Genomic DNA, 24,948 nt, shown 5'->3' with positions numbered 1-24,948 from the left:
AGTAAATTATTATATTTTATAAAAAAAATGCAATAACAAAATTAAGTATTATATACAGAAATAAAAATAATTTTATTCTATTTAAATTTCCACACCATAAAATCCATTTATTTCTTAATAATAAAAGAAAGGTATACAGATGTTACAACATCTGCTTCCTACAGAAAAAAAAAATACAGAATAAATTATTAATTTTTCATGTAAAAATGAAATTTCTACGAAATAAAAGTCAATTTTTATAGAAATTTATTAATACATAACTGTAAAATCTATTTTGGATCGTGTATAATTATAAAATATGTATATATATATATGATGCATACGCTCGTGCATTGCATACCAACCAGACGTTACACATCAAGGACACCTGTCCACAACCTCAAACGAGCCACAACGAACCTTGTCCCTCCTCGGCACAGATGTACTCCTGTTGTCATAACAGTTGCACCCCGCAATGGCGCACACTAGACTAATATACGTGTTGTTCAAGGAGGATGTTGTAAAGGTGAGTGTTATCCATACGTGTCTATAACGCGCACGCCGTTAAGCTTCGTTATATAAGTCTCGTAGGCGCTTAGAAATCGATTCTAAACAGGAAACAAATCCACAACTTAACGTCCAAACCCGTTTGTAGCGAATTAAACGTCTAAATTATTCGTAAAATCGAATATTTAGCGAGCTACTAGACGTCAATGACACTCACAAAGCGGCTTAGTTGAGTCTGTCCGAACGCTCTTATCACATGGTTACACTCGAGAGTTGTTAATTTAATACGTTGTAGAGGTGTTTACGATGCTCTTGCGACGATAATTATGTAAAAATTTGTTAATATTTTAAATTAAATTAGCGTATAGAAGCGTGGGGTGATCACCGGGGATGTGTTTGTTTGTATATGTTTTCTCTTCACCACCCCGGTTTAAAATTCGTAGAAACTGGTTTCGTGTCATCGAATAGTTTAAAAAAATTCACAATTTAATTCCTAGAATTTCCTCCTGTGTAGATTATGTATACACTTTCGGGTCTTATCCGGTCGTTAAATGGGTATATAACATGCAACGTGCAACAATGCTGATGTCACAATGATAGAAAAGAGACTATCCAATCATAAATTTCGATTATTATATAACATTAATGATCTAAAACTCGTTCCTTAACTATTCTAAGAAAGTCTTGAGGTGACCTTCGTGCTTTTTTAGAACAATAAAAGTTTGTTAAGGTGCCACGTATATAAATTCAATGAAAATCCCAACTAGTGTGTGATGGTTTGTGTGGGGGTGAATACTTTCCTTTGTTTTTACGCGCCTTACATTTAAATTATGAAGTGTTTTTGGTGTTTGGGAGGGCCTAAAGTATTGAAAAAATCTGTTTCGATAAAAAATTTGGGGGTTAGAATTCGAGAGAAACATGTTTAAAGTTAGCGAAAGTAAGGTGTGATGTGTATTTGGAAGGAAAAAAATGAGACTCTCATTGACCTAGTTTTCAACGCACACACACACGGAGACACACACCTTCCTGTGTGTTTAAAGCAAGGTCGAGATCGATCAGATCGATCATCCAAGCGACTGGATTGAATAGAGATCCTGTATCCAGAAAATAAAAATAAAAAAAATTAGGACAATTCACACTGTTGCTGTATTAACTTAACACAGTAAAGAGGTGTCAAGGACAGAATGAATAATGTCAAGTTTGTCTTCGCTTGGTTGAATAGGTAAAGTGTATTTTGACTTCTTTTTTTACGAGAATTTTTTTTTAGATTTACTTCTTTAATAAAAGGTTAAAAATACGTATCACGATTAGGAGCCATCTTGAACGATTCAACGAGGTATGACCTCGTTTGATCTTCAAAAAAATTCAAAATTTTTGCTTGTTTTCGTATAAAAATGGCTTTTTTAAATATTTATTTGACTTCCAAAACACCACAGAGATAAATTAGGAGCCATTTTGAATCCAAAAAATCGCCAAGATTAAACGAAAGTATGGCTTGGTTTGATCTTCAAAAAATTCAAAATTCCTCCTTTTTTCGATGTAAAAATGGCCTTTATCTGTTTACTTAACTCCCAAAAACACCAGAAAATGAAGGATAATTAGATAAATTATGATGAATTTAGCTTCTAACCTTCCTAGACACGCTATTCATTTAGAGGTGACATCATTTAGCTTTTAAATGTATCCTGAAAGAAATTTTTTTTTGATGATTCTAAGAAATTCAACTGTTTAATTTCAATTCTATAGTATAAGGAAAGATTTAATGAAGTTTTTAAAAGTATAAATTGCGAAATTTTGCTTTTGTATCGTTAGAAATGATCAGGATAACAGAGAAGAAAAGAGGGTGCCAATTATCTGATTCAATATTTAATTCTATACCTTTAGTCATTTAAACAAGGTCTTTTTTAGAATTTTATGAAGAATTAATTTCCTATTTCTCTATAGATTCTAAAAAAAAAATCACACGCTCATACACTCTTAACGATCCTAACGTGAAGAATTCCAATAACAAAAATACATCTGTACTTTATTTCATATCATTGTTTTTGTTTTTTATAGATATTTCGGGGGATTTTTTTTACTCTAACGTGTAATTTTTGAAGCATTAACCTCCTCCAGACGTCAGTAATGAAGGCTTTCGGGGGTATTTAACTCACCCTACTCTCATTAAGGTAGAGAGACGACATAATGGCATCCATCTCTCGACTTTTTATAACTAGATTTTTCTCAATTTTTGTATTATTTAATGATGTTTTTTTTCGTATATATATATATATATATTTAGATTTTTATCTATTTTAATTACTGTACGCACTAACGTTACGCGTAGACGAGCGTAAAATGGTATAGAATGTCAGGAAGTGCGAGTGATTTATACTGTATACGATAACGATGGGATCTGAAGTGTAAAATTTTGTGAGGAAAAGGGGTTAAATTACATAAACCAAAGGTTTTACATCCTTAGAATGAATTAAATAACATTTAAACAGCATTTTCTTTAAAAAAATTTGAATTTTGTAACCGTAAATTACCGATTTTAACGGTCTTTCAAGTTGCGGCAACGTTAAATTTAACAGTAGTAAGTTCTAGTTTTTAAAAATATTTGTTTATAAATGTGGAGTTTAAATGATTAATTATAGAAAATTTAATTAATTTATTATATATTTTAATCCCAGAACCGGTTTAAATTATTATAAGAAGGATAGAAGTTGTAAGAATGAGCTGTAAACATGGCTTCGTTTGCATGAAACAAAATCTGCTTTTGGATCCGAAAAACAGTTGTTAAGTTGATTTTTTTTGGATCTAAAACTCTAATTTATTCCCTAAAAATTTGTATTTTAGATGATAATGTGACGTGAAAGGACTTAGAAGAAGAATTTAATGACGATCTCTTTCGATACTCTGATCATCATCATCGTTGTTGTCAGTGCTTCTATTGTTATAGGAGTCATAGTTGCCTTGTGTTGGATGTAAGTCGCCATTTTTTTATGCCCTCGTTGAGAGTCAATTACTTAAATTTATGTTTAACAGGTGGAGAATCTTACGTCACGATAGAGATTGCGTCACTTTGCAGAATCCCTATAGCTGGAGTGTTGTACCACGTTGGCCCGCAGACACGTGCACACCCGCTGCAGCATCACCCGTTACAGACACGCCGTGTGATACTGCTCCATTAACTAACGATACAACGGCTGCGAGAGTGATACCCGCTCGAAGGGATAGCTCATATAGGGTTGCAACGGCTCCACCCTGGGAAGAAGTCATTTCTAGACACATGCCGGGGTCTGAAGTGTTAGTTATTGATGTAAGTTGTTTAAAAATCTTTAAAAATGTTAATCTTCAGCATGAATCATTACTTAAATCTCTTGTTTGAAAATATAGGGCACGGAGCCGCCGCCTCCTTATGCGGTTTAAAAACGGAAACATGATCTGCCTCCGTTTTTGGATGGTAAAATTTTTATTTGTTAATTTTTATACGTAAAAATTATCTCTGTAATAATAATAACTAAACTATTTTAATTTTAAGTCGTTTAAAAATTAAAATTTAGTTTAGTTATCGACGAATCAAAATGTTGTGGTGGCGCTGAAGAAGAGACATTGAGAAATGATTTTATCATCAAACCAAAAAATGAGTGTTTTTGTTGTAGAAAATTCTCAAATTGTTTAAATTAATATTGCTTTAAAATTTAATTTATTAAAAATATATAACACACTTAATTTTTTTAAAAAAATTTGATACCTGTATTTCATAAAGATCGTAGCTTGTTATTAATATGTGCTGCCATCTATAGTGGAAAAATGTCACTATCATTCGTGTTATTATTAATCGAGTGTCGGAAACATTTTAAACTATTTTTTATATATTTAGACATGTAAAAATATATTTTTCAATATATATAATAAAATCACATATAAATTATTTTTGGTATTATTAATTTTTAATAGCAATAAAAGTTTGAGTTAAAGGTCATATATATACAAAATGGCTTCCTACAATTCAAAAAAAATAAAATAAAATATATAAAAACCAGCACTTAATACACATTCTAAGGGTTTAACGATTTAAAACGTTTCAATAAAAGTTAAAGCTTGAAAGAGAAGATTTAACTGGCATTTCTCCGAGGAGCCATTTCCTCTTCACAGAAATACTACTTATTTCAAATATTTACAATTCCAGAAGGACGTGGGTCAATGTTTACGAGAAAATTTATCAGTTTTATTGACTTAAATGCTTATGTTATCCTTTATCTTTGTTGTAAATTTCTCAACTAAGTAGTAAAAGTTTTATGCCCTTATGAACTTCCAACTTGAAATGAGAGTTACGCTTCGTTAATTTTTATAGAAAGATAATTGTCTCGAAACTAAAGAAAAAGCAACGTTTTAAGATTATATTAAGCATACATTTAAGTATAATTTGCTGAAAATTTGGCCATTATACAAGTTTACCAAGATACAATTATCCGATTATTGCAGAACTCTGTATACAGCTATGTAAATGTTATAGTTGTAGTCTGATTGTATTCTATATAAAGGCTCGCGAAAGCTCACTGTGTTCAAAATTTTCAGTGTATTTGTTGTTTGAAAGTCTTCGAATCCTAGGCATGCCTTACAACACAATCAAAGACATTACGTACTGCTAATGGAGTTTTTTTTTACTGTTTTTGCCCCATGAGATTAACAGGATCTTTTTTCAGTTTCATCGTGAGTTCGGCTAGGCCTACAATGGGGCTGCCAGATGGCGAGGAACAAGGCTCGACGGACTTTCCTCTCAAAATTTCCGGAGATTTTCTATCCATCCGGATTCGTTTCTGGGCTCTCTAGTGTGATAAGCTATGATGGTGGAGTTTGATAAACGTGAAATACATACATGTATGACAGACTTGACGGCCCCAGAAGAGATGATCGTCTGATCGTGAGACAAGTATTAACATCTTCAATGGTGTCTCTGGTCGCCATGAACAGTAAGTTGGAAGTCTATCTCTTCCCATACCATTGGCAGGCAACTTTTGAAAACTCTTTTCATCCTGTGCGTACTAAGAAGATTTTTCCTCATACCCATCGTCACTCATACAATTAGGCAACTAGGGGTGAGGGACAGGCCCGACACATCCGGAATAGACCGTCAAGTTTTTACTCGCCCGGATTCAATCCTGGGTCTTTCAGTGGTAGTCGATACTAGGCAACTAGCAGAAATAAATATGCATGCACAAGGACCGCTATGCATCCTGCCGTTAGTGCCTCAGCAATGTTCAGTTTCGTTTGCAATGATGCCATGACAGAAGGATAGACTACTAAGGATTGGCAGCGTATTGTCTTTAGTGATGAATCCCGATTTTATTTGGAACGGATGACCACCGTTTTGAATGTGGAGTAGCCTGATGAGTGCTTTAATTACGCTTTTACTGTTGAGCTCTGCCCTGCTTGCCATCCTTAATAGAGGTATGAGAGACATTGTCAGCACAGCGGTACATTTAGGAAATCCTGTGCTCTCATTGCCTTATACGTGATGAGGCCTCAAACAGCCATTTACCAAACAGAATGCTCACGTCAGCTGAACACAATTAGGGTTTCCCAGGAATATCTCGTTTCGAAACTTGTTGGCTTGAGGGCAGATGGCCGAAAGGTTAAGATAACTACTAATTGCTATGGGTATCCGGAATCGTAATCCGGATGGGACAAAAAATTCTAGGAATTTTTTGGAAGCGCGTCCATCCAGATATACAAGGGAGGGGAGTGCAAAAGTAGGTATACAGTTATTATTATGGAAAAACATACAGGGAGAAGATAGGAAGAAAAAACATTTATTTTTATGTTCAAATTAATTCACAAATAAGGAGTACGAACTAATAAAAGATAATAATAATGAACACCAAACATTTGTATTTCTTTGATTCTTAACTGTATATCTACTTTTGCACCCTCATCCCTTACCATTCTGCCGTTTCATTGTGAGCCTGGCGGCACCATAATGGGCTCGCTAAAAAGACCCTCTTAATGCCCACAGGGTGGAAAGAGTAATAAAGAAAAGACACTTCTTTGACCTGCCTAGTCTTCGAATTTGTCACTCATCGAGCATTTGTAGGACCAGATAAAATGCCAAGTTCGGTCATCCTATGAATGAGGGATTTGGAACAGTAATTGCAACATCTGTAGCTAAATCTGTCGCATACTATGGCTGTATCGCTGCGAGTACACAGACAAAAGAAAGTCGTGCAAAATATTAAACGTTCTTTTAGAACCTCATACTACAAAGCTACAACTTCGAGCCTTAATGGGAGCCATATTTATAATATGGCTTCCATGAAATACAGTAATTTAGTCTACTTTCGTGATAAAGTTTACAATTTTTTGTGTATAATTAAGTGTTTCGCTGCTAATGGAGATTTTCTTGTTTTGAGTAAATTCTTCAATTGTTTGTAAAGTGTGAAATGTTTGTTCAATTCATATACTGTAAAGCGTTGATAATGTAAAAATAACTGAAATATTTATTAAACGTGAAATTCTAGGATACTTGATAATAAAATGGTGAGAAGATGTAACTTGATGCAAAGCGTGGTTAACTGTGGAATTAAATGTAAATAAGTACAAACTGTCTCACAGCATAGCAATGTTGCAAACTTTATAATGCACACTATATGATGAAAATAATGTGGTTACATGTAGTAAAGTATATAATATTTAATATATGGAAAACGTATGAGTGTTAAATGAATTGCTTGCAAAATGTGAAAGATATGATGGGAGCCATTGGGCCACCAGCACATTACATCTACATACAATCATTTAAAAATAATCGTAAAATCATGTAATATGCATGGTGGCTCATAGGGAAATTGGGAAGCTATGTGTGTTGAATAACCCTTGACCCATTAGAGATCATGGTGAGGATCTGTAATGGAATCTCTATTATAGAATGAAAATTTATCAGGGCCGTAATTCTTGTGGGAGGCCCTAAATATATATATAGATATAATTTTTAAAAAAAAGGGTACAGGTAATTTAATTTAGCAAAAAATATAGGAAGTATCTATGGTTACGTACGATAAAAATGTGGGACAAACATAAAGACACACGCACAGATAGTACATAGTGTAGAAAAATAAAAAAAGGATAAATTTATTGATTATTCGATAAAAATTTTGAACAAGAGCAATTAACAGTAAGCAGAAAGTAATAAGCAATTAAGAAAATTATCTTTAAAAAATAAATTTGAAACATTAAATATAAAAAAAAAATATTAGCATTAAAAAAATGAAAGTCGTCATTAAAATTAATTCACTCTGAAACATTTTTATTACTTGATAAATTTAGTTAATGCAAGTTTATTTACTGAAAATGCATGGACTGAAATTGTCGTCACGATAAGTCGATTGTAAAATTTGGTAAGAAAATCATTAAAAAATTTAGGAAAAATGTAAAAAGAAAAAAAAAATCAACATTTACAAAATTGAATGTGCATGAACAGACCAAAAGCCAAAGCCAGAGGATATTTAAGACCTTATTTCTCTCATCACAAAAAATAATGTATAATTTTAAGTAATGTTTAAGTCGAATATTTTTAAAAAATCAAAAATGGAACTGGCAACTTGGTGTGGCGTTTTGAAAAAAATGCCGATTTGGCAGCACTGATAATTAATAAGAAAATTCTTTTCATTATAAATGGCGGAGTACACGATTCTTTATTAAAAAAAATTAAGTTTAAGAAAAAAAATAAAAATTTTAACGTTAAATTAAGCGTTTATCAAATTTATTGCGTTGGATTAACAAAAAAGAGATAAAAGTTATTATTAAAAAAATTATTTTTTTTACCGTCGTATGAAATTAATGAACGCGTTTAAATAATTAATAAATCATTGACCACACCTTTTTGCATTAAAATTTAAAATACAGTTATTTATTAACCACCTAACGACCAATTTATTAACTTCATACTGATGAGCCGATTGTGTATGAAGTCACTCTTTCTCATAACTGCAGCTAATTCAGTTTTAAAGTACAGTAGTAAAATTTATTACGATTATAATGTGTTATGTCTTCGTATACATTAAATGTAATTGGTTAGATTACAATATGTCTGTTTTTAATTATAATAAACTGATACAAACATAATTTATTTCAACATTAGTAAATTGCGTAAAGTTACAGTAAAATGCATTTAAGAAGCATTAAATTACAATATAGCGTATTACAATGAACTCTATGCACTTAAATGCAATCTATATGAACTGTAAAGTATAATTAATTACACTTTATAATTGTAATTATATATAAACTGTAGAACTGTAGGGACCAGGTAATACAACGCATGAGTGATTTGCCATGAGTGGTGCCTCCCAGAGAGCTTTCTATGGGAAAGTGGCCTACTCAGGTGTTAGACACATGAAGCAAATCCGGAAATCACGTGGCCAACCCCCGTTGATGAGGCGCGAATCCGTGATTTTATCCACTCGGCCATCGATACCGGACCAGTAATGAATTATCTATACTGTTTTTCATAATTATATACACTTATAATCGAATAAATACCCTTTATTTTGCTTATTATAATTCATGAAACAATGTTTTTGGCCACAGTTTTGAAATGCCCCTTATTAAATTTAATTTTAATTAATGTAATAAAGTACATTAACCTGATTACAAATTTATCTAATCATGAATAATGATAGTAGATACAATTATTTATGATTACTTAATTACAAAGTATACCTAATTATTAATTAAATAATTATATTTACAGTTTATATAAAATGTAATTAAGCACTTTCAGTTAACTATAGTGTACTTAATTGTAATTTAAATGCTTCAAATGCATGCAAATAAACTTTATTTTAAGTTGAAATTAGTTATAATTAAATACAGATTAAAATGCAATGCATCTTATTAAATTTAATTATAATTAATCAATTAAAGTATACTTATCTGATTACACTTATTTTTATATACTGTATAAATAACTGTAGATGTAGATAATTATGTACTTATGGATTTAATGCAATTCATAATTGCATTAAATTCTTAATTAATTGTATCCGAGCAATATTAAGTGAATTGAATGAACTGCGTTGCTCTCTATTGCAATTTAAATGATTTCATCAGATATAGTTCGAAAGATACTTTGTTAAATTTAATTCTAATTAATAAAGTGCATTTACCTGTATATGTATAATTTCATAATTATGAAGCTACTGTATATTAAAACACTTAACAGTTTAAGTAAATTGCAATTGAATTTATTGAGTTGTACTGTGTTGTACTCTATTGAAATTAAAACGCTTTAAGTGAGAATTAATACAATTTCATCTATGGCAAAAGCATGCCATCAATGCAAGGAAGGCAAATGAGTTACACTTGCATAGGCTTATGCAAAGAGCTGTTTTATAGTCCACAGGATCCAGGTTCCAAACCAAGGAATTTGTTTCCTGAAGGTACAGCCAAAACAGCTCTTCAGAAGACGCTTTTGTTCGTCTGTATTCATCCGCACGCGATTGGTGACAAATTAATACTGCAAGGTGATAATGGCCACCCTCACACAGCTTGCGTAGTGCAGCAATACCTTGAAATGAAAACTATTATCCGTATGAATTGGCCAGTATCCCATCTGACCAAAATCCCACCGAGAATGTCTAGGATGCTCTTGATAGGCGTGTACTGTACTGCCCTCCATTCTCCCAAACTCTGTAGGGGCTTCGAACTGCTTTCTCAAAACAATTAATGTCGTTGTCTATGGATCTCATCGACGCCATCATTAACAGCATGAAACCTCGCTGTCAGTCCTGCATTGCTGTTCGGGCAACCATACACTTTACTGAGATAATTTTTTTCTATTTAATTTTAATTATTTGTGCAGCTAATACAGAATTGAAGTGTTTTGTAACAAAATGTTCTTGCAATTTCTAGTAAAATATGGCACTGTAAAGAATACCACCGAATTTCATTCAACTTCAATTTGCTACAATATCTTACAGAATTTTATTTTTTAATTCACAAAACTTATAAAAAAATATAATATCTCCATTTATAACCACTTAATTGTTTAGGAACCACTGTAAAGCCTATTCAAATTTTGTGGATACGTTCTTTATTGCATCCCATGTTAGCAGATATATAGATGTCGTATAGAAGCAAATGAAGCAATTCTGTCACATTCAGCTCTGATGTGACAGAATTGCCCAATAAATCTAACAACACATTACACAACACTATTATACAGACACGAAATGTATTGCTGCAATAGGCAATAAAATATTCATCCATAAATACTCCTCAATAAACCAGTTTATAGCGAACATACCTACTTTACAACGCAGTTGAAAGTAAATTAATTACTGTAATTAAATTAAAATTTTACACAGTTAATACAGTTAATACAATTAATACAGTTTTATAGTAGTTTACACTAAAGAGTCTCTCTCTTGCTCTCTTACATTGTAGAATTGCTCTAGATATTTAGAAATTGGTGTCTTTGAAAGAATTCAATTTTCTAAAAAATGTTTCTAAAGTGATGCACTAAATTATATTTTTAGGAATTAATTAATTGCTAATTAAGTTATTGCATTTTTTTTGCAAACTTCAAAAAAGCAAAATGAAGTTCAACTGCAAACTTCTAGAAATAAAATAAGATTAATTAATTTATATTCTTTGTTATTTACATTTTAATCTTATGTTACTGGTATTATTTTCGGGGAGGATATCATGTCTTATGACATTTCCTTTTGTATATGCAATTTAAAAAAATTTAATTTTAAATTAAAAAATGCAACAGTAAATGAAATAAAACGCAATTGAATAATTCAACAGAAAATTAAATAAAACGCAATTAAATAAATCAGCAGAAAATTAAATAAAACGCAATTGAATAACTCAACAGAAAATTAAATAAAACGCAATTGAATAATTCAACAGAAAATTAAATAAAACGCAATTGAATAAATCAGCAGAAAATTAAATAAAACGCAATTGAGTAACTCAACAGAAAATTAAATAAAACGCAATTGAATAAATCAGCAGAAAATTAAATAAAATGCAATTGAATAACCCAACAGAATATTAAATAAAACGCAATTGAATAATTCAACAGAAAATTAAATAAAACGCAATTGAATAATTCAACAGAAAATTAAATAAAACGCAATTGAATAATTCAACAGAATATTAAATAAAACGCAATTGAAATTAAACAGAAAATTGAATTAAATGCAATTAAAAATTTAATAAAAAGTAAATAAAACGCAATTATAAATTAAAAAACATTTTAAATTAGCAAGCATTTGAAAAAAAGTTTTGAAAAGTTTTTGAAGTTTAATTTAATACTTTCAATAGCAATTTATTTCTTACTAAAAAATCAATTTAAACTTCAAAAACTTATATTGGACCTATTCAAACGCAGGTTTTTGAATTAAAATTCAAATAAAACATCATAAATAATAGAAGCTACTAACATTATTATTAAATTATCTATAAAGAATTTTTTGCAAATTGTAAATTTATAAATTATAACATAAATCAAATAATTATCGATTAGATCGAGAAAGTTAACCAAGTTTCCGTAGAAAATTCATTAATCATCATTAGCATTTTTTCTATAATTAAGCATTAATTAGAATTAATTCGATATTTAATTTAATATTACCCATTTGGTTTATAAAATTTATCATCATCTATTGGATTCTTCAATTGTCGAAAGTAATGGAGCTTATCGATTAGTTTTACGCTTACGAAACTTAATTTTAATCATCATTAAAATTAATGATAATGAAGAAATTTTCGTAAATGACTACATTTCTCATAATTATGTTTAAGTTATTACCATTAATCTTATTCTGCGTTTTAATTTTTAAAAAAATGGTAATGATTTGATTCGCTTCCAAACTTGAACTAGAATTGATTCTAGAAATTCTTCTTAAATGCGGTTAAATTTTAGGATTATTTTTTTCAAGTTTAATTTCTTGAACTACAGTCAAACCTCGATTTACGAACTTAATTCGTACCTTAAAGTTGTTCGGAAACCGAATCAAATTTTTCCATAAGAAACGATGTAAAAGAGATTAATCCGTTTCCGATCCCCGAAATAAAACCTTTTCTTTTATCTTTTTAGCTGTATTTCATGCATAAAAATGCCTATAAAAGGCAATATAATGTTATATATAATATTATTTATCTATATTTATACCTATATATATATATATATATATATATATATATATATATATATTCAACCGGGTGTAACATAGTTCAAGAATTAAACTACAAGATTGAATTAGATGCTTTAAGAATTTAAACATGAATTTTAGGTGAATCGTTTCTAGAATTAATTCGTCTCTAGTATAATTCTAAATTAAGTCATTCCTGATTTAATTCTAGAGCTAAACATCCAATTTAATTCTAGAACACTAAGACAATTAAAGTTACAATAAAGTCGTTTCTGGTTTAACTCTAGAATTTAATTTAATATTATAACAAAGCTTAATCGTAATTGAATTCTAGAATTACGTAATTTCTAGTTTAATTCTAAAATCGAGTTGTGTTGTTTTAGTGTAATGTTAGAACTTAGTTTAATTTAAGTAAAGTAAACTAACTCTAGAATTAAGTCTAGAATTTCTAGAATTAAACTAATTCTAATTTGTTTTTTAAATCTAATTTAAATTTCATTCTTAGAATTAACTTGATTTCATGTAAATTAGCTGAGTAATTTTAATTTTTAAAGATTTAATTACGGATATACGAAATATATAATTGATATCCCTTAACAATTCTTCAATAAGTTGAAGGTTAATTCAATTTTTTAATAAGTTCTCGTGATTTTTCATAAAGTTGAATTTAAAAAAACTTCTTTTATATATATCTAGGATGTCTGCTTTAAAAAATTGCTCTCGAGTACTGAAAAAAAAAATTTATTGCTTTACTACATCCATCAACTGCCATTGTGATATAATTACGATTAGTTCTTGGTCATTGAATCATTCTTATTGTAGCCAACTTAATGTATCTAGAACAAATTGCATTAATCAAAATTGACTTGATCGTTAGTGAATTTAGTTAGAAAGGTTGCTTTTTTAGATTTTTTCCTGAAGACACAATCTAAAAAATAACATATCTAGGAATCGGAGTATCATAGAAATCCATTGATTACTTGGAGCTTCGAGTTGATGAAATTCTCAAAGAATTTTCTACAAAATTATGAAAATTAATTTGTATTTTATTAATAAAATTATTACTACATTTTTTTCTATTTTTTTGACTTTCTTTTTAAAAAATATCATAAAAATAAACAAATTTTTTAAATAGTAAATTTGCATTGGAAACTTGAAAGGATTTATGTAATTTTATGATGAAAATTGATGAAAATGCTCTCAGGATCTAGCCTCAAGACCTTTTTCGTTAATTTATCCTTTATAAGGACAATGAAGAAGTTGTAGTTCATTGTCATTTTAACAGCAACATAAACTAATTTTACTCCTGAGAAACGTTATATATAAATTGTATATAGAATCATCGAACGTTAATAATAGAGTCACCTTCCAACAACGGTCACTTCTAAACCGCGGCAATTTTCTCAGGAACGTTTCTTGTTGAAATGCATACAAAATAACCTCCAAGTAACGGCCATTTTTACGTTATCGTCAGTGGTCGTTGTTTAGAGGTTTGACTGCATATGTGTAAGACTTCTTTTAGAACACTTACTTTTTTGAGCCTCCTACAAATGTGATGTCACAAAACAGTGTATAAATCTATAACAGAATTAAATGGCCATATTAATCACCGTGTTAAAGTTTATATACAGGCGTAATAATAATATTTTGAATATATGAGTATCAATTACAAAACTTATTAATTAAAACTAAAAAGTATTATAGATTATAACATAAATTTTATGATTTTCAAAAAAATTATAGTAGTTTTTATACTTACTGTACTTATAAATTGAAGAGAACAGCCAAATGTATAAGAGGTAGTTAGAAAAGTTGGATAAGAATCCTTAGAACTAGATATAGTGTAGCTATTTTTAGAAATTAATCTACAGCTAAAAGAAGGAGATGATAATTACAGAAATCTACAGAGAAGATTTCTTTTGTCTGTTCTAATTCTGAAATAAATTCCGAGTGTCTGGAATAAATCCAAAAGAAAAAATCACTGTAAAAAGATCAAACGCTTTCTTGACTTAGGCTATATTTTAGAAAATATGAAGCTTACAGATTTAAGAGAAATAAAGTAACAAAGTGAAAATTAATCAAAAGGCAATAATCCAACAAAAAAAGTTTAAAAGCTATATATCTTGATTCTAATATTCTTAAAATCATTGAAAATATTTTGAAGATAAAAAATACAATTAATTAGAACTTATATTAGTGTATAAGTCTCAAACATTGAGCTTGAAAATTAATCTTTACAGATTAAGTATAAACTACTACTGTTAATAATATATTTAGCCGTAATTATGTTCATTATAGGGAGGATCGACCCGAAGTGAGATCAAGCACAATAAACAAGAAATTGCATTGATAAAATAAGGCAACGTAACACTTGGTCAAATTGCCAAAAGTGGTGCCTCTCGGAGGACTTTCTATGGAAACTGACCCATTTAGGTTGTTAAACATGCGAAGAAAACTAGGAAAACTCCACGTTGATGAGGCGCAAACACGCGTGTATAAGTGGACACTAGTTTTGTACACCAGTGCACACTGGCGCCTGTTGGGGGAGATGGACACTCATAGATTCCTCATTTATGCTAGTCGACCTGCATGATGACAGCTATCATGAGTAAAGAATGGAAAGTAGTACTCCTATAAAAATAGTTGGATGGTTATGGAGGGTACAACAGCTTAAGTTTGTCGAATGAAAAGAAACAAATTGAATTTATGACAATTTAGGAGAATGATTCCATTAATTCTAAGAATATTAAAAGAATAAATATATAGACATTAATTCTAGAAAATATGAAAAGCACGGAAATAAAAAAATTGTTTAAACTTATGGTTGGTAAATTAGCTAGAATGAGATAAAATAATTTTATTAGAATTTCCTCGAATTACTCCGTTAATTTAAGAAATTAATGTAGTATTCAATAATTTAATTATAAAATAAAAATTAAATGGGTTAAACTATAATTTAATTTAATTATTCAAATAAAATGAAATTTTATCATGTATTATTAAATATATTAAGTTATGACAACTCGATAAAAATTAGAAATTGTTTTTGTGTGCTTAAGAGAAAAAAACTAATTTCCCTATTAAGTTTTAGGCATAAGAAACCTTTCCAAGGGCCTCGCTCATTCACAATTACATACTTGTCGATAATTGGCCTCGAAACTTGATAGTATTTAAGGTAAATATCTTAAAAACTATCAAGTTTCACGTAATAGAGACATAAGCCTCATAAATTCATACTCGGCTATGGCACATGCAACCTAAAATTGCCACTGAAATTAAAATATTATTGTTACATGCACGAGTCATCGAAGAAAAAAAAATAAAGATATATTCATAATTACATTGTTAAAAAAGTATATTTTTTATTCAAATTATAATTATTTTAATATTTTTTGCAATTATGTGCATGTTTCCATCATTTTTCAATTTATTTTAACTGAAAAAAATCGCAATACGCACAAACAGTATTCTATTGAAATTACTTCCTGAAACTCTCACTGGTGGCGTAATAGTTATGACTTTTATTTAATTACAATTACACAATTACCTGTTAATAATTTATGTTTTAATTTTAATAAAAACCAACTAAAAATAATATATTGTTAGAAAAATAATTAATTTTTATACAATTACTTTAAATTTATTCTCGAAATTAAAATTTTTAAGTAAGTATCGTTTAAAACGACATTTATTGATCGTTTTTTTAACGTTAAAATTATAAAAAAAATGTCAACAGCGAGGCGTTTAAAGTCGTTAAAATGTACGTAAAAATAATTTAAAAGGTATACTAATTTAAATTTTTAAACATTTTTTATTCTCCCCTCATTTTTATTGAGAAAGAAATTACCTGATATTTAAATTACAAATCAATATAAAAGTATTTAATATTCAGTTAAATAAATTTTAACCTTTTGTATTTTTTTTTAAAAAAGCAAATAATACTTTAGATTTTATTTATTATTATTATTATTATTTTCTTCAGTTATAATTTTTTTTTAAATAAAGCAATCTGTTTTATATTGATTAAGTAATTTTCTTCTATGTTAAATTTAAAAATTTATTATCATTATTTTAAACGTTTTTTTTTAAAACAGTTGGCCATTAATTTAAATATATAAAAATGAATTTTTTTTGAAGTAAATTATGAGTTGTTTAATAATTTACATTATTCATATAAAAGAGAGAATAATTTTTTTTATTGTTAATATTATTTTTTTTTAAATGAAAAATTTAACTAAAAATTATATTTTATAGATAAAAATATATGTACTTGTCTTAAGTTTTTAAATTAAAATTTATTAAACTTCATAAAAAAATATTTTATTAAGGTCTCGCTTCTGTTATTTAACACATTAAATATTGTAGATAAATAAAACAAAGTAATAAATATACTGTATACATAAAATATTCTTAATTATAACTATCTTAAGTATTTTTATAGCTTTATTTTCAATATTTTTTACCGATTTTTACTTGTAATTTGAAAAAAAAAATCGCAATATATCACGAACAATATGACCTTGGGATTAGTTTCAACGACGCTCACGGGTGGAGCCACAGTCGCACAATATTTGATGCAAGTGTTTTATAATTTAAAAAAAAATAGTAAATATTTTTAATGTTTATTCGATGAATTCGGGAGAAAGTATAAATTAATTTGCTGATGAATTTAGTGATAAACATAGTTCATAATTAATAAATAGTTAAATTAATTAATTAAGAGACATTACCCATGAGATACACACCCTAGAAATGTCAACCATGTTAAATACATTAAATTATTTTATTTGCCATGTTTTATCATTACATTTTAGCTTCTTCTGTACAAAAAAAAAAAAAAAAACATAATTTCCTTCACAAAATACTTTATTAATTATACAAACATGTGTCTAAGAAATACAAGTCTCATGAGTACTGTACTGTACATGTTGAGGGAAGACATTTTTTTAATTTTAATTTTAATTGAAAAACCTTCAAGGAATATTTGAATTGACAACTAACTTGAATTTCTAATAATATTTTACATATTATTGGAGTAAAGTGGTATTATATATGCAGATTTTTAAAATTAATCATCAGAACTGATGTGGTATACATACATAAATTGAGAGTGATGCTTTCTGTTTTTATATATTTTTAAATTATAAAATCAAAGTATTGAATGTAAATAATTAACTTAAATAATAGATAAAAGCTTTAGTTAGTTATATTTTTGTTGATTTTCTTCTTTATTTCTGATTTAATCAGTTTAAAATGCTGCCATTTTGAGTATTTAAAGTAATAACTATATATAATTAATTGTGATAGTTCATTATTATTTTTAAAAAATATTTTGCTGATTATAATGTTTTCTATCAAAGACTTCGTTTTATGTTACCACATCCTTTCTGTTCATCTCTTACTGATGAACTAATTCCTAATCTTAACTGATGCATCCCAGATCAGTTGTATCCTCTATTACCAAAGCAGACATATATCCTTTTCCAATCAGTATGATCAGCAACCATGTGATTTTCTTTTTAACTTTTCTATCTGCTGCATCTTTTTTTCTTAGTGATTACTTTCTTATCAACAAAATAAGTCTTTCTTCCTCACTGTCTTGCCTTGGTAACATTCTAATGAGGATAATCTTATCTTTTTCTATAAGATAGTAAACAGCTTTACTGAATACTTTAAGCATAATTAAGGGGATAGAAAGATGTTTATGTCAGTTAAATTAATTTCCAATGGTTTAATTATACTTTAATTAGTGTTTTAAGTTAAATTTTTATACATAAATATACTTATACACATGTTTTATCTGTTGTTTGTAAGCAAGTGACCAAACATTGTAAAACACATTAAGGAAATTCGTTTAGTTTATAGAAAAAAAGAAAAACGTAATAAAAACACATCTGTATATTGTTTTATTCAATATTCTCTTATAAAATAAAGAATTTTCTAAGATGGAAATTGGTTATTTTCTAGGAAAACAAAGAAGGAAAGTTTTATTTAACGTATATATATCTCAATTGAATTTTCGCATCAACTAGTAGTTTTTGTTTTCAATAAGAGGAAGAACGGATAACCGGAACGAAACAGAAAATAAATATATACATAAGAATGTAATAAAGAATTGGAACCGTTATAGAAAATTTGATATCGAAACTACATTTTCCAATACTGCAGTGTTTGAATTTATTTATTTACTGTTTTCTAAAGAAAAATGTTTCTACGGGTATGTAAAATTTATAGTAATTTGTATGCAGAAGACACAATTCTATAATTTATTACATCTAAGATGTGTTTCTACGTAAACAATAGAAATTGCTTAACGTCATTGCTGTCGTTGGTTTAACGTTTTCTATTGTCGTTAGCGATGACATTGATGAATAATTATGCATTTATACAAATTAGATAAGTATTAAGATGTAAAGGGGTTTTGTTATTTGCTGTTGATACTGATTTATTATTGTCGTCGTGTTGGCTTTGTTGCTACTGGTGTTGATGCTTTTGCCCTACTGTTGTTGTTGTTGCTATTGTTGACGCTGATAAATGGTTGTTGCCAGTGTTGATGTGTTATTATAACAACAAACAACAACAGCAACGTTAATTAATATTTTTGCTATTATTGTATCTGTTGTTTCTGCTGTTAGTAGCATTGTTTCTATTATACGACGATTATAATTACATTTTTTAAACGAATTTATTCGCATATAATTTTAACTTTAATCCAAATTCGAATTAAAAATTAAAATAAACCGTAGAAAAATACAACTTCTAATTTTTGTTAAACATACAATTCTATATTAGAAAATGGAATAAACATTAAAAAAATTAAATTAGTTTAAAAAGATCTTTTGAAAAGTTTACCCAAAAGGATTAAAAAAATAATTTTTTTATACATTTTCTAAGAGAAATTATAATAGAAATTCAAGTAGAATGACAAAATTGAATTATATTGAAAGAGTATTTTATATTCTACGTACATAGAAGAGTATTATTCCCAAATGATCAGTAAGATCTATCAAGCTTTGTTGTTATCCAAAGTTGAATCAATCAAATGATCTGTTAAAGATTTCTTTTTTAACTTCTTTCCTCCATTAGTTATTCTCCTTACGTCAGTTACACTCTGTACATTCGACCGAAAATAAAATAATAAAAAAAAGTTACTGTATTACAATTTTGAACAATATTTTATACTAAAAGAGGAATTTCAATTTAAAAAAAAATTAATATAGACTTTACAAAGGAGTTACATAATGCTTTAAGAATAGAAAGATATTGTCTGCAAGATTTAAAAAAAGCAGAAATGATATTTCTTACATCTAAAAACGTTTTACGAACTTTTACTTTAGAAGCTGTTATATGAGGGAAAATATGGCGATAAATCAAAAAAGACCCCCCAAGATTTTTAGGACTCGATGACCTTGAAATATTGAAAAATGGAAAACAAAATTCGGGGTGTTTTTTCCTGTGTATGGATGTTAGTGTGTGTGGGAGGAGCACGATTTTCTTCACCCAATTCGAAGCTTAATAACTCCTGTGTCTTTTGTCGAACATTTATGAAATTTTGCAGGGAGGTTTGTATATTAGGAGCATTGATGTTATGTAATTTTGATGGCTAAAGGTCGAGGGGGCGGGGAGATAGAGGGAGTGATATGTCACATCTCGAGTGGGGACGGACTTAATGAAGATTTTACTGTTAATCTTAGAAGTAGAGCGATGTAAAATTTCATTTTACAAATTAGAAAAAATTCAAAATTTGTAGTGTTTTTTTTTTCTTAATCTATGAGAAAGTGGTTAAGAAATTTTATTGAAGACTTACAGTACAATTGAATTGAAAATAATTGAAAAAAAAATACAATTTAACATTCAATGAAAATATTAAAAATAATTAAATATAAAACAAATACAGTAAAATTCAATAATTCTAAAAATCAATAAATGCATTTTCATACAACAATATTTTTTTATTTTATTTTATTACTAAAAATTAATGAAAAGAAAAAAATCAATAAAATTTTTTAATACATTTTAATTATTTAACATAATTCATGATCCTGTTAATTAAATATTAATTAATTTTAAAAAATACAAATAAAAAAAGAAAAAATTTCTGCATTTTTATAAACTGAATTTTATGCAGAAAACACGAGAAAATTGATGATGATCGATCACTTTCTGTAATTTTTATCTCGTTTATTTCTTGTGTTTGTGATCCTTCTTACATCTGGAAGAACAAGAAACAAGAAAAAAAAAACAAAATTCTAGAAACCTTGTTGACAAGAACTAAGATAAAAAAATAAAAAAAACACAAATATCATTAACTCGAAATGCTTTCTAGATTTGGAGAAGATTGTTTTTATAAAAGAAACTAGGTTATAATGTCTGTCTGTCACGGTCTTTACCTCACTATTTCTTCGTTTTGAGGTTATTTTGATGGTTTTATTAAATTTTTTTTTTCATAAACGTGTGCCAAGTAAATGTAATTTTCTGTTTTTGTGCTGTTTTAAATAATACATTAGCAATTTTTTAAGATAATGTCGCGACGTCGCTTCCATAGCGTCACGTCGTCGTGAGTGAAAAAAATGCACATAAAGTGTTATTTCAAAGTTATTTTGGATGCTTTATTTTGTTTACTATAATATTTTATGTAAATTCATGTTAAAATACGTAATTTATTGCGAATTTTTTAGATATGTGCGAAAGACGTCGCGACATCGCGCACCGCTTTCATTACGAAAACAATTTATTGTAATTTAAAATTATCGAATCATTTTCTTGTAAAAACACAATATAAATTATTTTGCTCATTTATTTAAACGAATTTCATTTTTAAGTTTCATAAAAAACAAAATAAAGGTGTATTTATAAGGCACGCGACGCGACGCGCTCGGATGCGACGTCGCTTCGGAGCAAAATAAAAATATCTGTAGAACAAGAAAAAACACATAAAAATGGAAAATAATTATAGTGATTTCTCACTTTTACATTGTATTACCCATTTCTCTCAATTTTTGATTGATATAAATTAGTTCCCATTAAATTAATTAGCATCCTTTAAGCAGTAACGAATGACTCCAATCAAAATTTCTCGTGTGCAGTTTAGAAAAAAAAAATGCAATTTTAATGGGAAAAAAAGCAGAAAGACGAAGATGCCAACGTAATATAAATCATATTGAAAAATCACTTCATGGATTTTCGGAGGTATATTCTTTATTGATCCATAAATCTCAGGTTATCGAAATGATGTCTTTAACTTAAACACGTGTATCGAAAAAAAAATAAAATAAAATTTTTAGAAAATATTTTAAAATTATAATTGATTTTTTAAGATAATTAATATAAAATTCTACTTTTATGCATATTTATTAAGGCTACACATTGCTCTTTTGTCAGATATTAACCTGACAAAAGATCAATATGTAGCTATTTTGATGATAACAATAAGCCTAATAATGGAGAATTTCTTTTTTTCTTTGATAAAATACATATTAAAAGCACTTTAAATATTCTTTTAAGTGGTGAAATCTTTAAAAAGAATATTGTGCCAATCAATAGAGAGCTTCAATGACTTGTTATTAAGTATGCCTGTTGGGTGTGTAAGTAATATCAGTGATAGGAAGTGAACGTTGTTATCTTTCTATGGCTCTGCGTACACGTGTTATCTTCTTCAATTTTTGATTTTTTTTCATTATTTCCCCTCGTTTTATTAATTGTTTTATGTGAAAAAATCTCAATTTTCTTACGGTTTAAAAATAAAATTGTGCTTTGTTGATGTTTTAAAATTTTACTAGGTGATTCGAAACTCCCCTGTGAATACAGGCAAGGGTTCACTTTACTAATCACAGAATATGATATGTATGGGTAGAATCTAACTGAACGTGTGTTTGTGTGTAAGTACACATATTGTTCTTACACACACTCACTCCCACGCACTTGCTTAAGCTCGCTTATATTTATGCTCACACGCTCATTTATACTTTATTATACTCACGCTCATATACACACTCACAGCATTTGTTTACTTTTGCTTATATTTATGCTCACACATCACTCTCACGCACTTGCTTACGCTGTCTTATATCTATGCTCACAAACTCTTGCAGATACGTACACTTGGTTATATTCACGCTCACGCCTTGCTCCCGATCACTCACAAACTCTCACGCTCACTATTACATTCATATGCACAATACGCTCACACGTTCATTACTCACACTCACGGACTCTCATATACTCACTTTCAAATACATCTGTTCAATTTGTCTGTGTTTTATACGAAAAAATTTGACTCACCTTGTATTTTTAAAGTGGTATATGCAAAACTTGATACTAGAATTAAATTGCTTAAGAGCCTTTTATGGTGTTTTTATAATTTAAATTAAAAAATTTTATATTGTTTTTATGCTTTTGGGAGAGTTTTTGGCATTCTTTAGCTTCACATTACTTCTAATTTTTAATTTGGGATTTGCTTCTAAACTCGAATTAAATTGCTAACACGTATGAAGACGTGAATTACTTCGTTTGTTCGGATTGAATTTAGTTTTACATTTTATAGTTAAACTATAGAGCGAATTTGTTTGTACTTTTTTATGTAGAAATAAAAGTACAAACAAGTAATAACGTATTTTCGTCAGGCCCAGATAAGGGAGGCTAACAGATTGGTATTTGGGCAGAGAGGGCCACAAAATTTAGTCTTGTAAGTAATAAAGGTCTTTCTGATAAATAATAAAAATTGTATTGATATTATTTATATATTTTTATGGCACTCGAAGAGATACTTTGGCCACTTATCCCATGCGACCAAGTAACGTGAGATAGGGCCTAAATCTGCAACAAAAGAAAGACCTACTTTTCTCCGGACATCATAATAAAGCTTTTTATCATTTATGAAAAATAAACTTGAATTTATATCGTGTTTTTATATTTATAATACCGAATTTCGGAGGCCTCTTTATGTTCGGGGGCCTGATTAAATGGTCCTGCAGCGCTTCTTCTATGTGCAGTACCTCTTACATTTTGGCATACTGAAGACACAGACCTGCATAATATATTATATAAATTACTTAAAGCATGCGTAATAAAGGTGAAGTAAGTAGAATTATAGAAACGTTATTTGAATGCAAATTTCTTCGAATTGAAATTTTTGCTTGCAAAAATTTTCTATTCAAATAATTAACGAATTTTTATCATTAAAATTCATTAAAATATTTAAATTTTTAATTGTTTTCTTTTCAGTTTAAATAATATTTCTGAAAGGGGAAAAAATTATATTTAAAATTCTCTCTAATTTTAACGATTACATATTCACACCTACAGGACAGCCCAAAAGTCAGTTAACCGAATTAACCGACTTAAATGTAATTTAAATTAATTTTATTAATTATAGTGCTGATTAACTAATTGATAAATTGTTTTTAAATTTCTTTAACACGAGTCGAACTCATTACAGAAATTGCTAATTCGAACGGTAAAAAAAAATTACTTTAAATAGAACAAAAATGTCAACAAAAACCTTTCAGATATAAAAATATAAAAATGTCGGCTATTTGCCTATTAGATTTAAATTCTCCATTGTAAATATTAAAGAGAATTTATGTAAACATTTAACATTGAAACGTACTTTAAATACTTTAATTCTTACCTTTTCAAGGATCTTTTCTTGGCTCACATCGATTCTAAATTTGATTCTATCAAAAGTAAAAATATTAAAATAACAATTTTAATTTTAAAATCGATTTTTAAATCTTTAAAATTTATCACATTTATCGATTTAAATTTTTCAAAATAAAATAAAATAAAATAAATTTAAATTTGGATCATTTTTCATAATAATCTTCAGCTGCGATTTAAAATAATAAATTCAATTTTATAATTAGTTTCTTTTTTAAAAAAAAATTATAAAAAAAATATTTTGCTATTTTTTGAAGCTTAGAAACATTTTTAGAATGCAAAATACGTTTGAATAAAACATTTTCTAGCAGAATGTTGACGTTTCGACATTAACGACTTACCAAAAAGTGAAGGGGAAAAAAAATAGAAGATATGAAGCAATTTGTTATAATTTTTTTTATTTTATATTTTTTTTTTAGTTTTTAAATTCTTTTCTAGTGTAGTATAGAAAGAATTTCCGATCGTATCCTACAGAATAACGTTTTACTTCATCTACTTTTCTATAGCCGTTCAATAAACGGAACCATCATTTGGAGTGGAGCCAATATTAAACCATCAAATGCCAGGAGTATGGACATAATATGAGCTCAAATTTACCCGTTTTAATAATTTTTTTTATACTTTATTTTTTTGTATTATTAAAAAATTAATTAAA

General features: G+C 28.3%; 1 protein-coding gene and 1 long non-coding RNA gene across 4 annotated transcripts; one reads left to right on the top strand and one right to left on the bottom strand.

Annotated features, from left to right (window-relative positions):
* The first annotated feature begins 349 nt into the window (after positions 1-349).
* Positions 350-4,389, top strand: LOC111620679. Of its 3 annotated transcripts, XM_023362658.1 has the most exons (5): positions 350-505; positions 3,328-3,455; positions 3,517-3,790; positions 3,868-3,934; positions 4,035-4,389. In XM_023362658.1, exons 2-4 carry the CDS (start codon positions 3,367-3,369, stop codon positions 3,898-3,900), a joined length of 396 nt encoding a protein of 131 aa, XP_023218426.1. In that variant the 5' UTR covers positions 350-505; positions 3,328-3,366; the 3' UTR covers positions 3,901-3,934; positions 4,035-4,389. The 3 variants fall into 3 exon arrangements, with proteins under 3 accessions (XP_023218426.1, XP_023218424.1, XP_023218425.1); XM_023362656.1 differs by having other exon boundaries at positions 3,868-4,389; XM_023362657.1 differs by lacking the exon at positions 350-505 and adding an exon at positions 539-1,708 and having other exon boundaries at positions 3,868-4,389.
* Positions 4,390-13,729: 9,340 nt separating this feature from the next.
* On the bottom strand, positions 13,730-24,307 carry LOC111620690. The gene is made up of 3 exons (XR_002755947.1): positions 24,265-24,307; positions 19,604-19,746; positions 13,730-14,213 (listed from the first exon to the last, which is right to left on the bottom strand). It is a non-coding gene; the product is annotated as an uncharacterized LOC111620690 (long non-coding RNA).
* Positions 24,308-24,948: the final 641 nt, after the last annotated feature.

This window comes from Centruroides sculpturatus, unplaced genomic scaffold (assembly GCF_000671375.1).
Source record: "Centruroides sculpturatus isolate CEXI.00-Female unplaced genomic scaffold, Cexi_2.0 scaffold287, whole genome shotgun sequence".
NCBI classification, from domain to species: Eukaryota; Metazoa; Arthropoda; class Arachnida; order Scorpiones; family Buthidae; genus Centruroides; species Centruroides sculpturatus.
The sequence above is the reverse complement of the archived record's forward strand: the minus strand, read 5'-3'. Positions and strand labels throughout refer to the sequence as shown.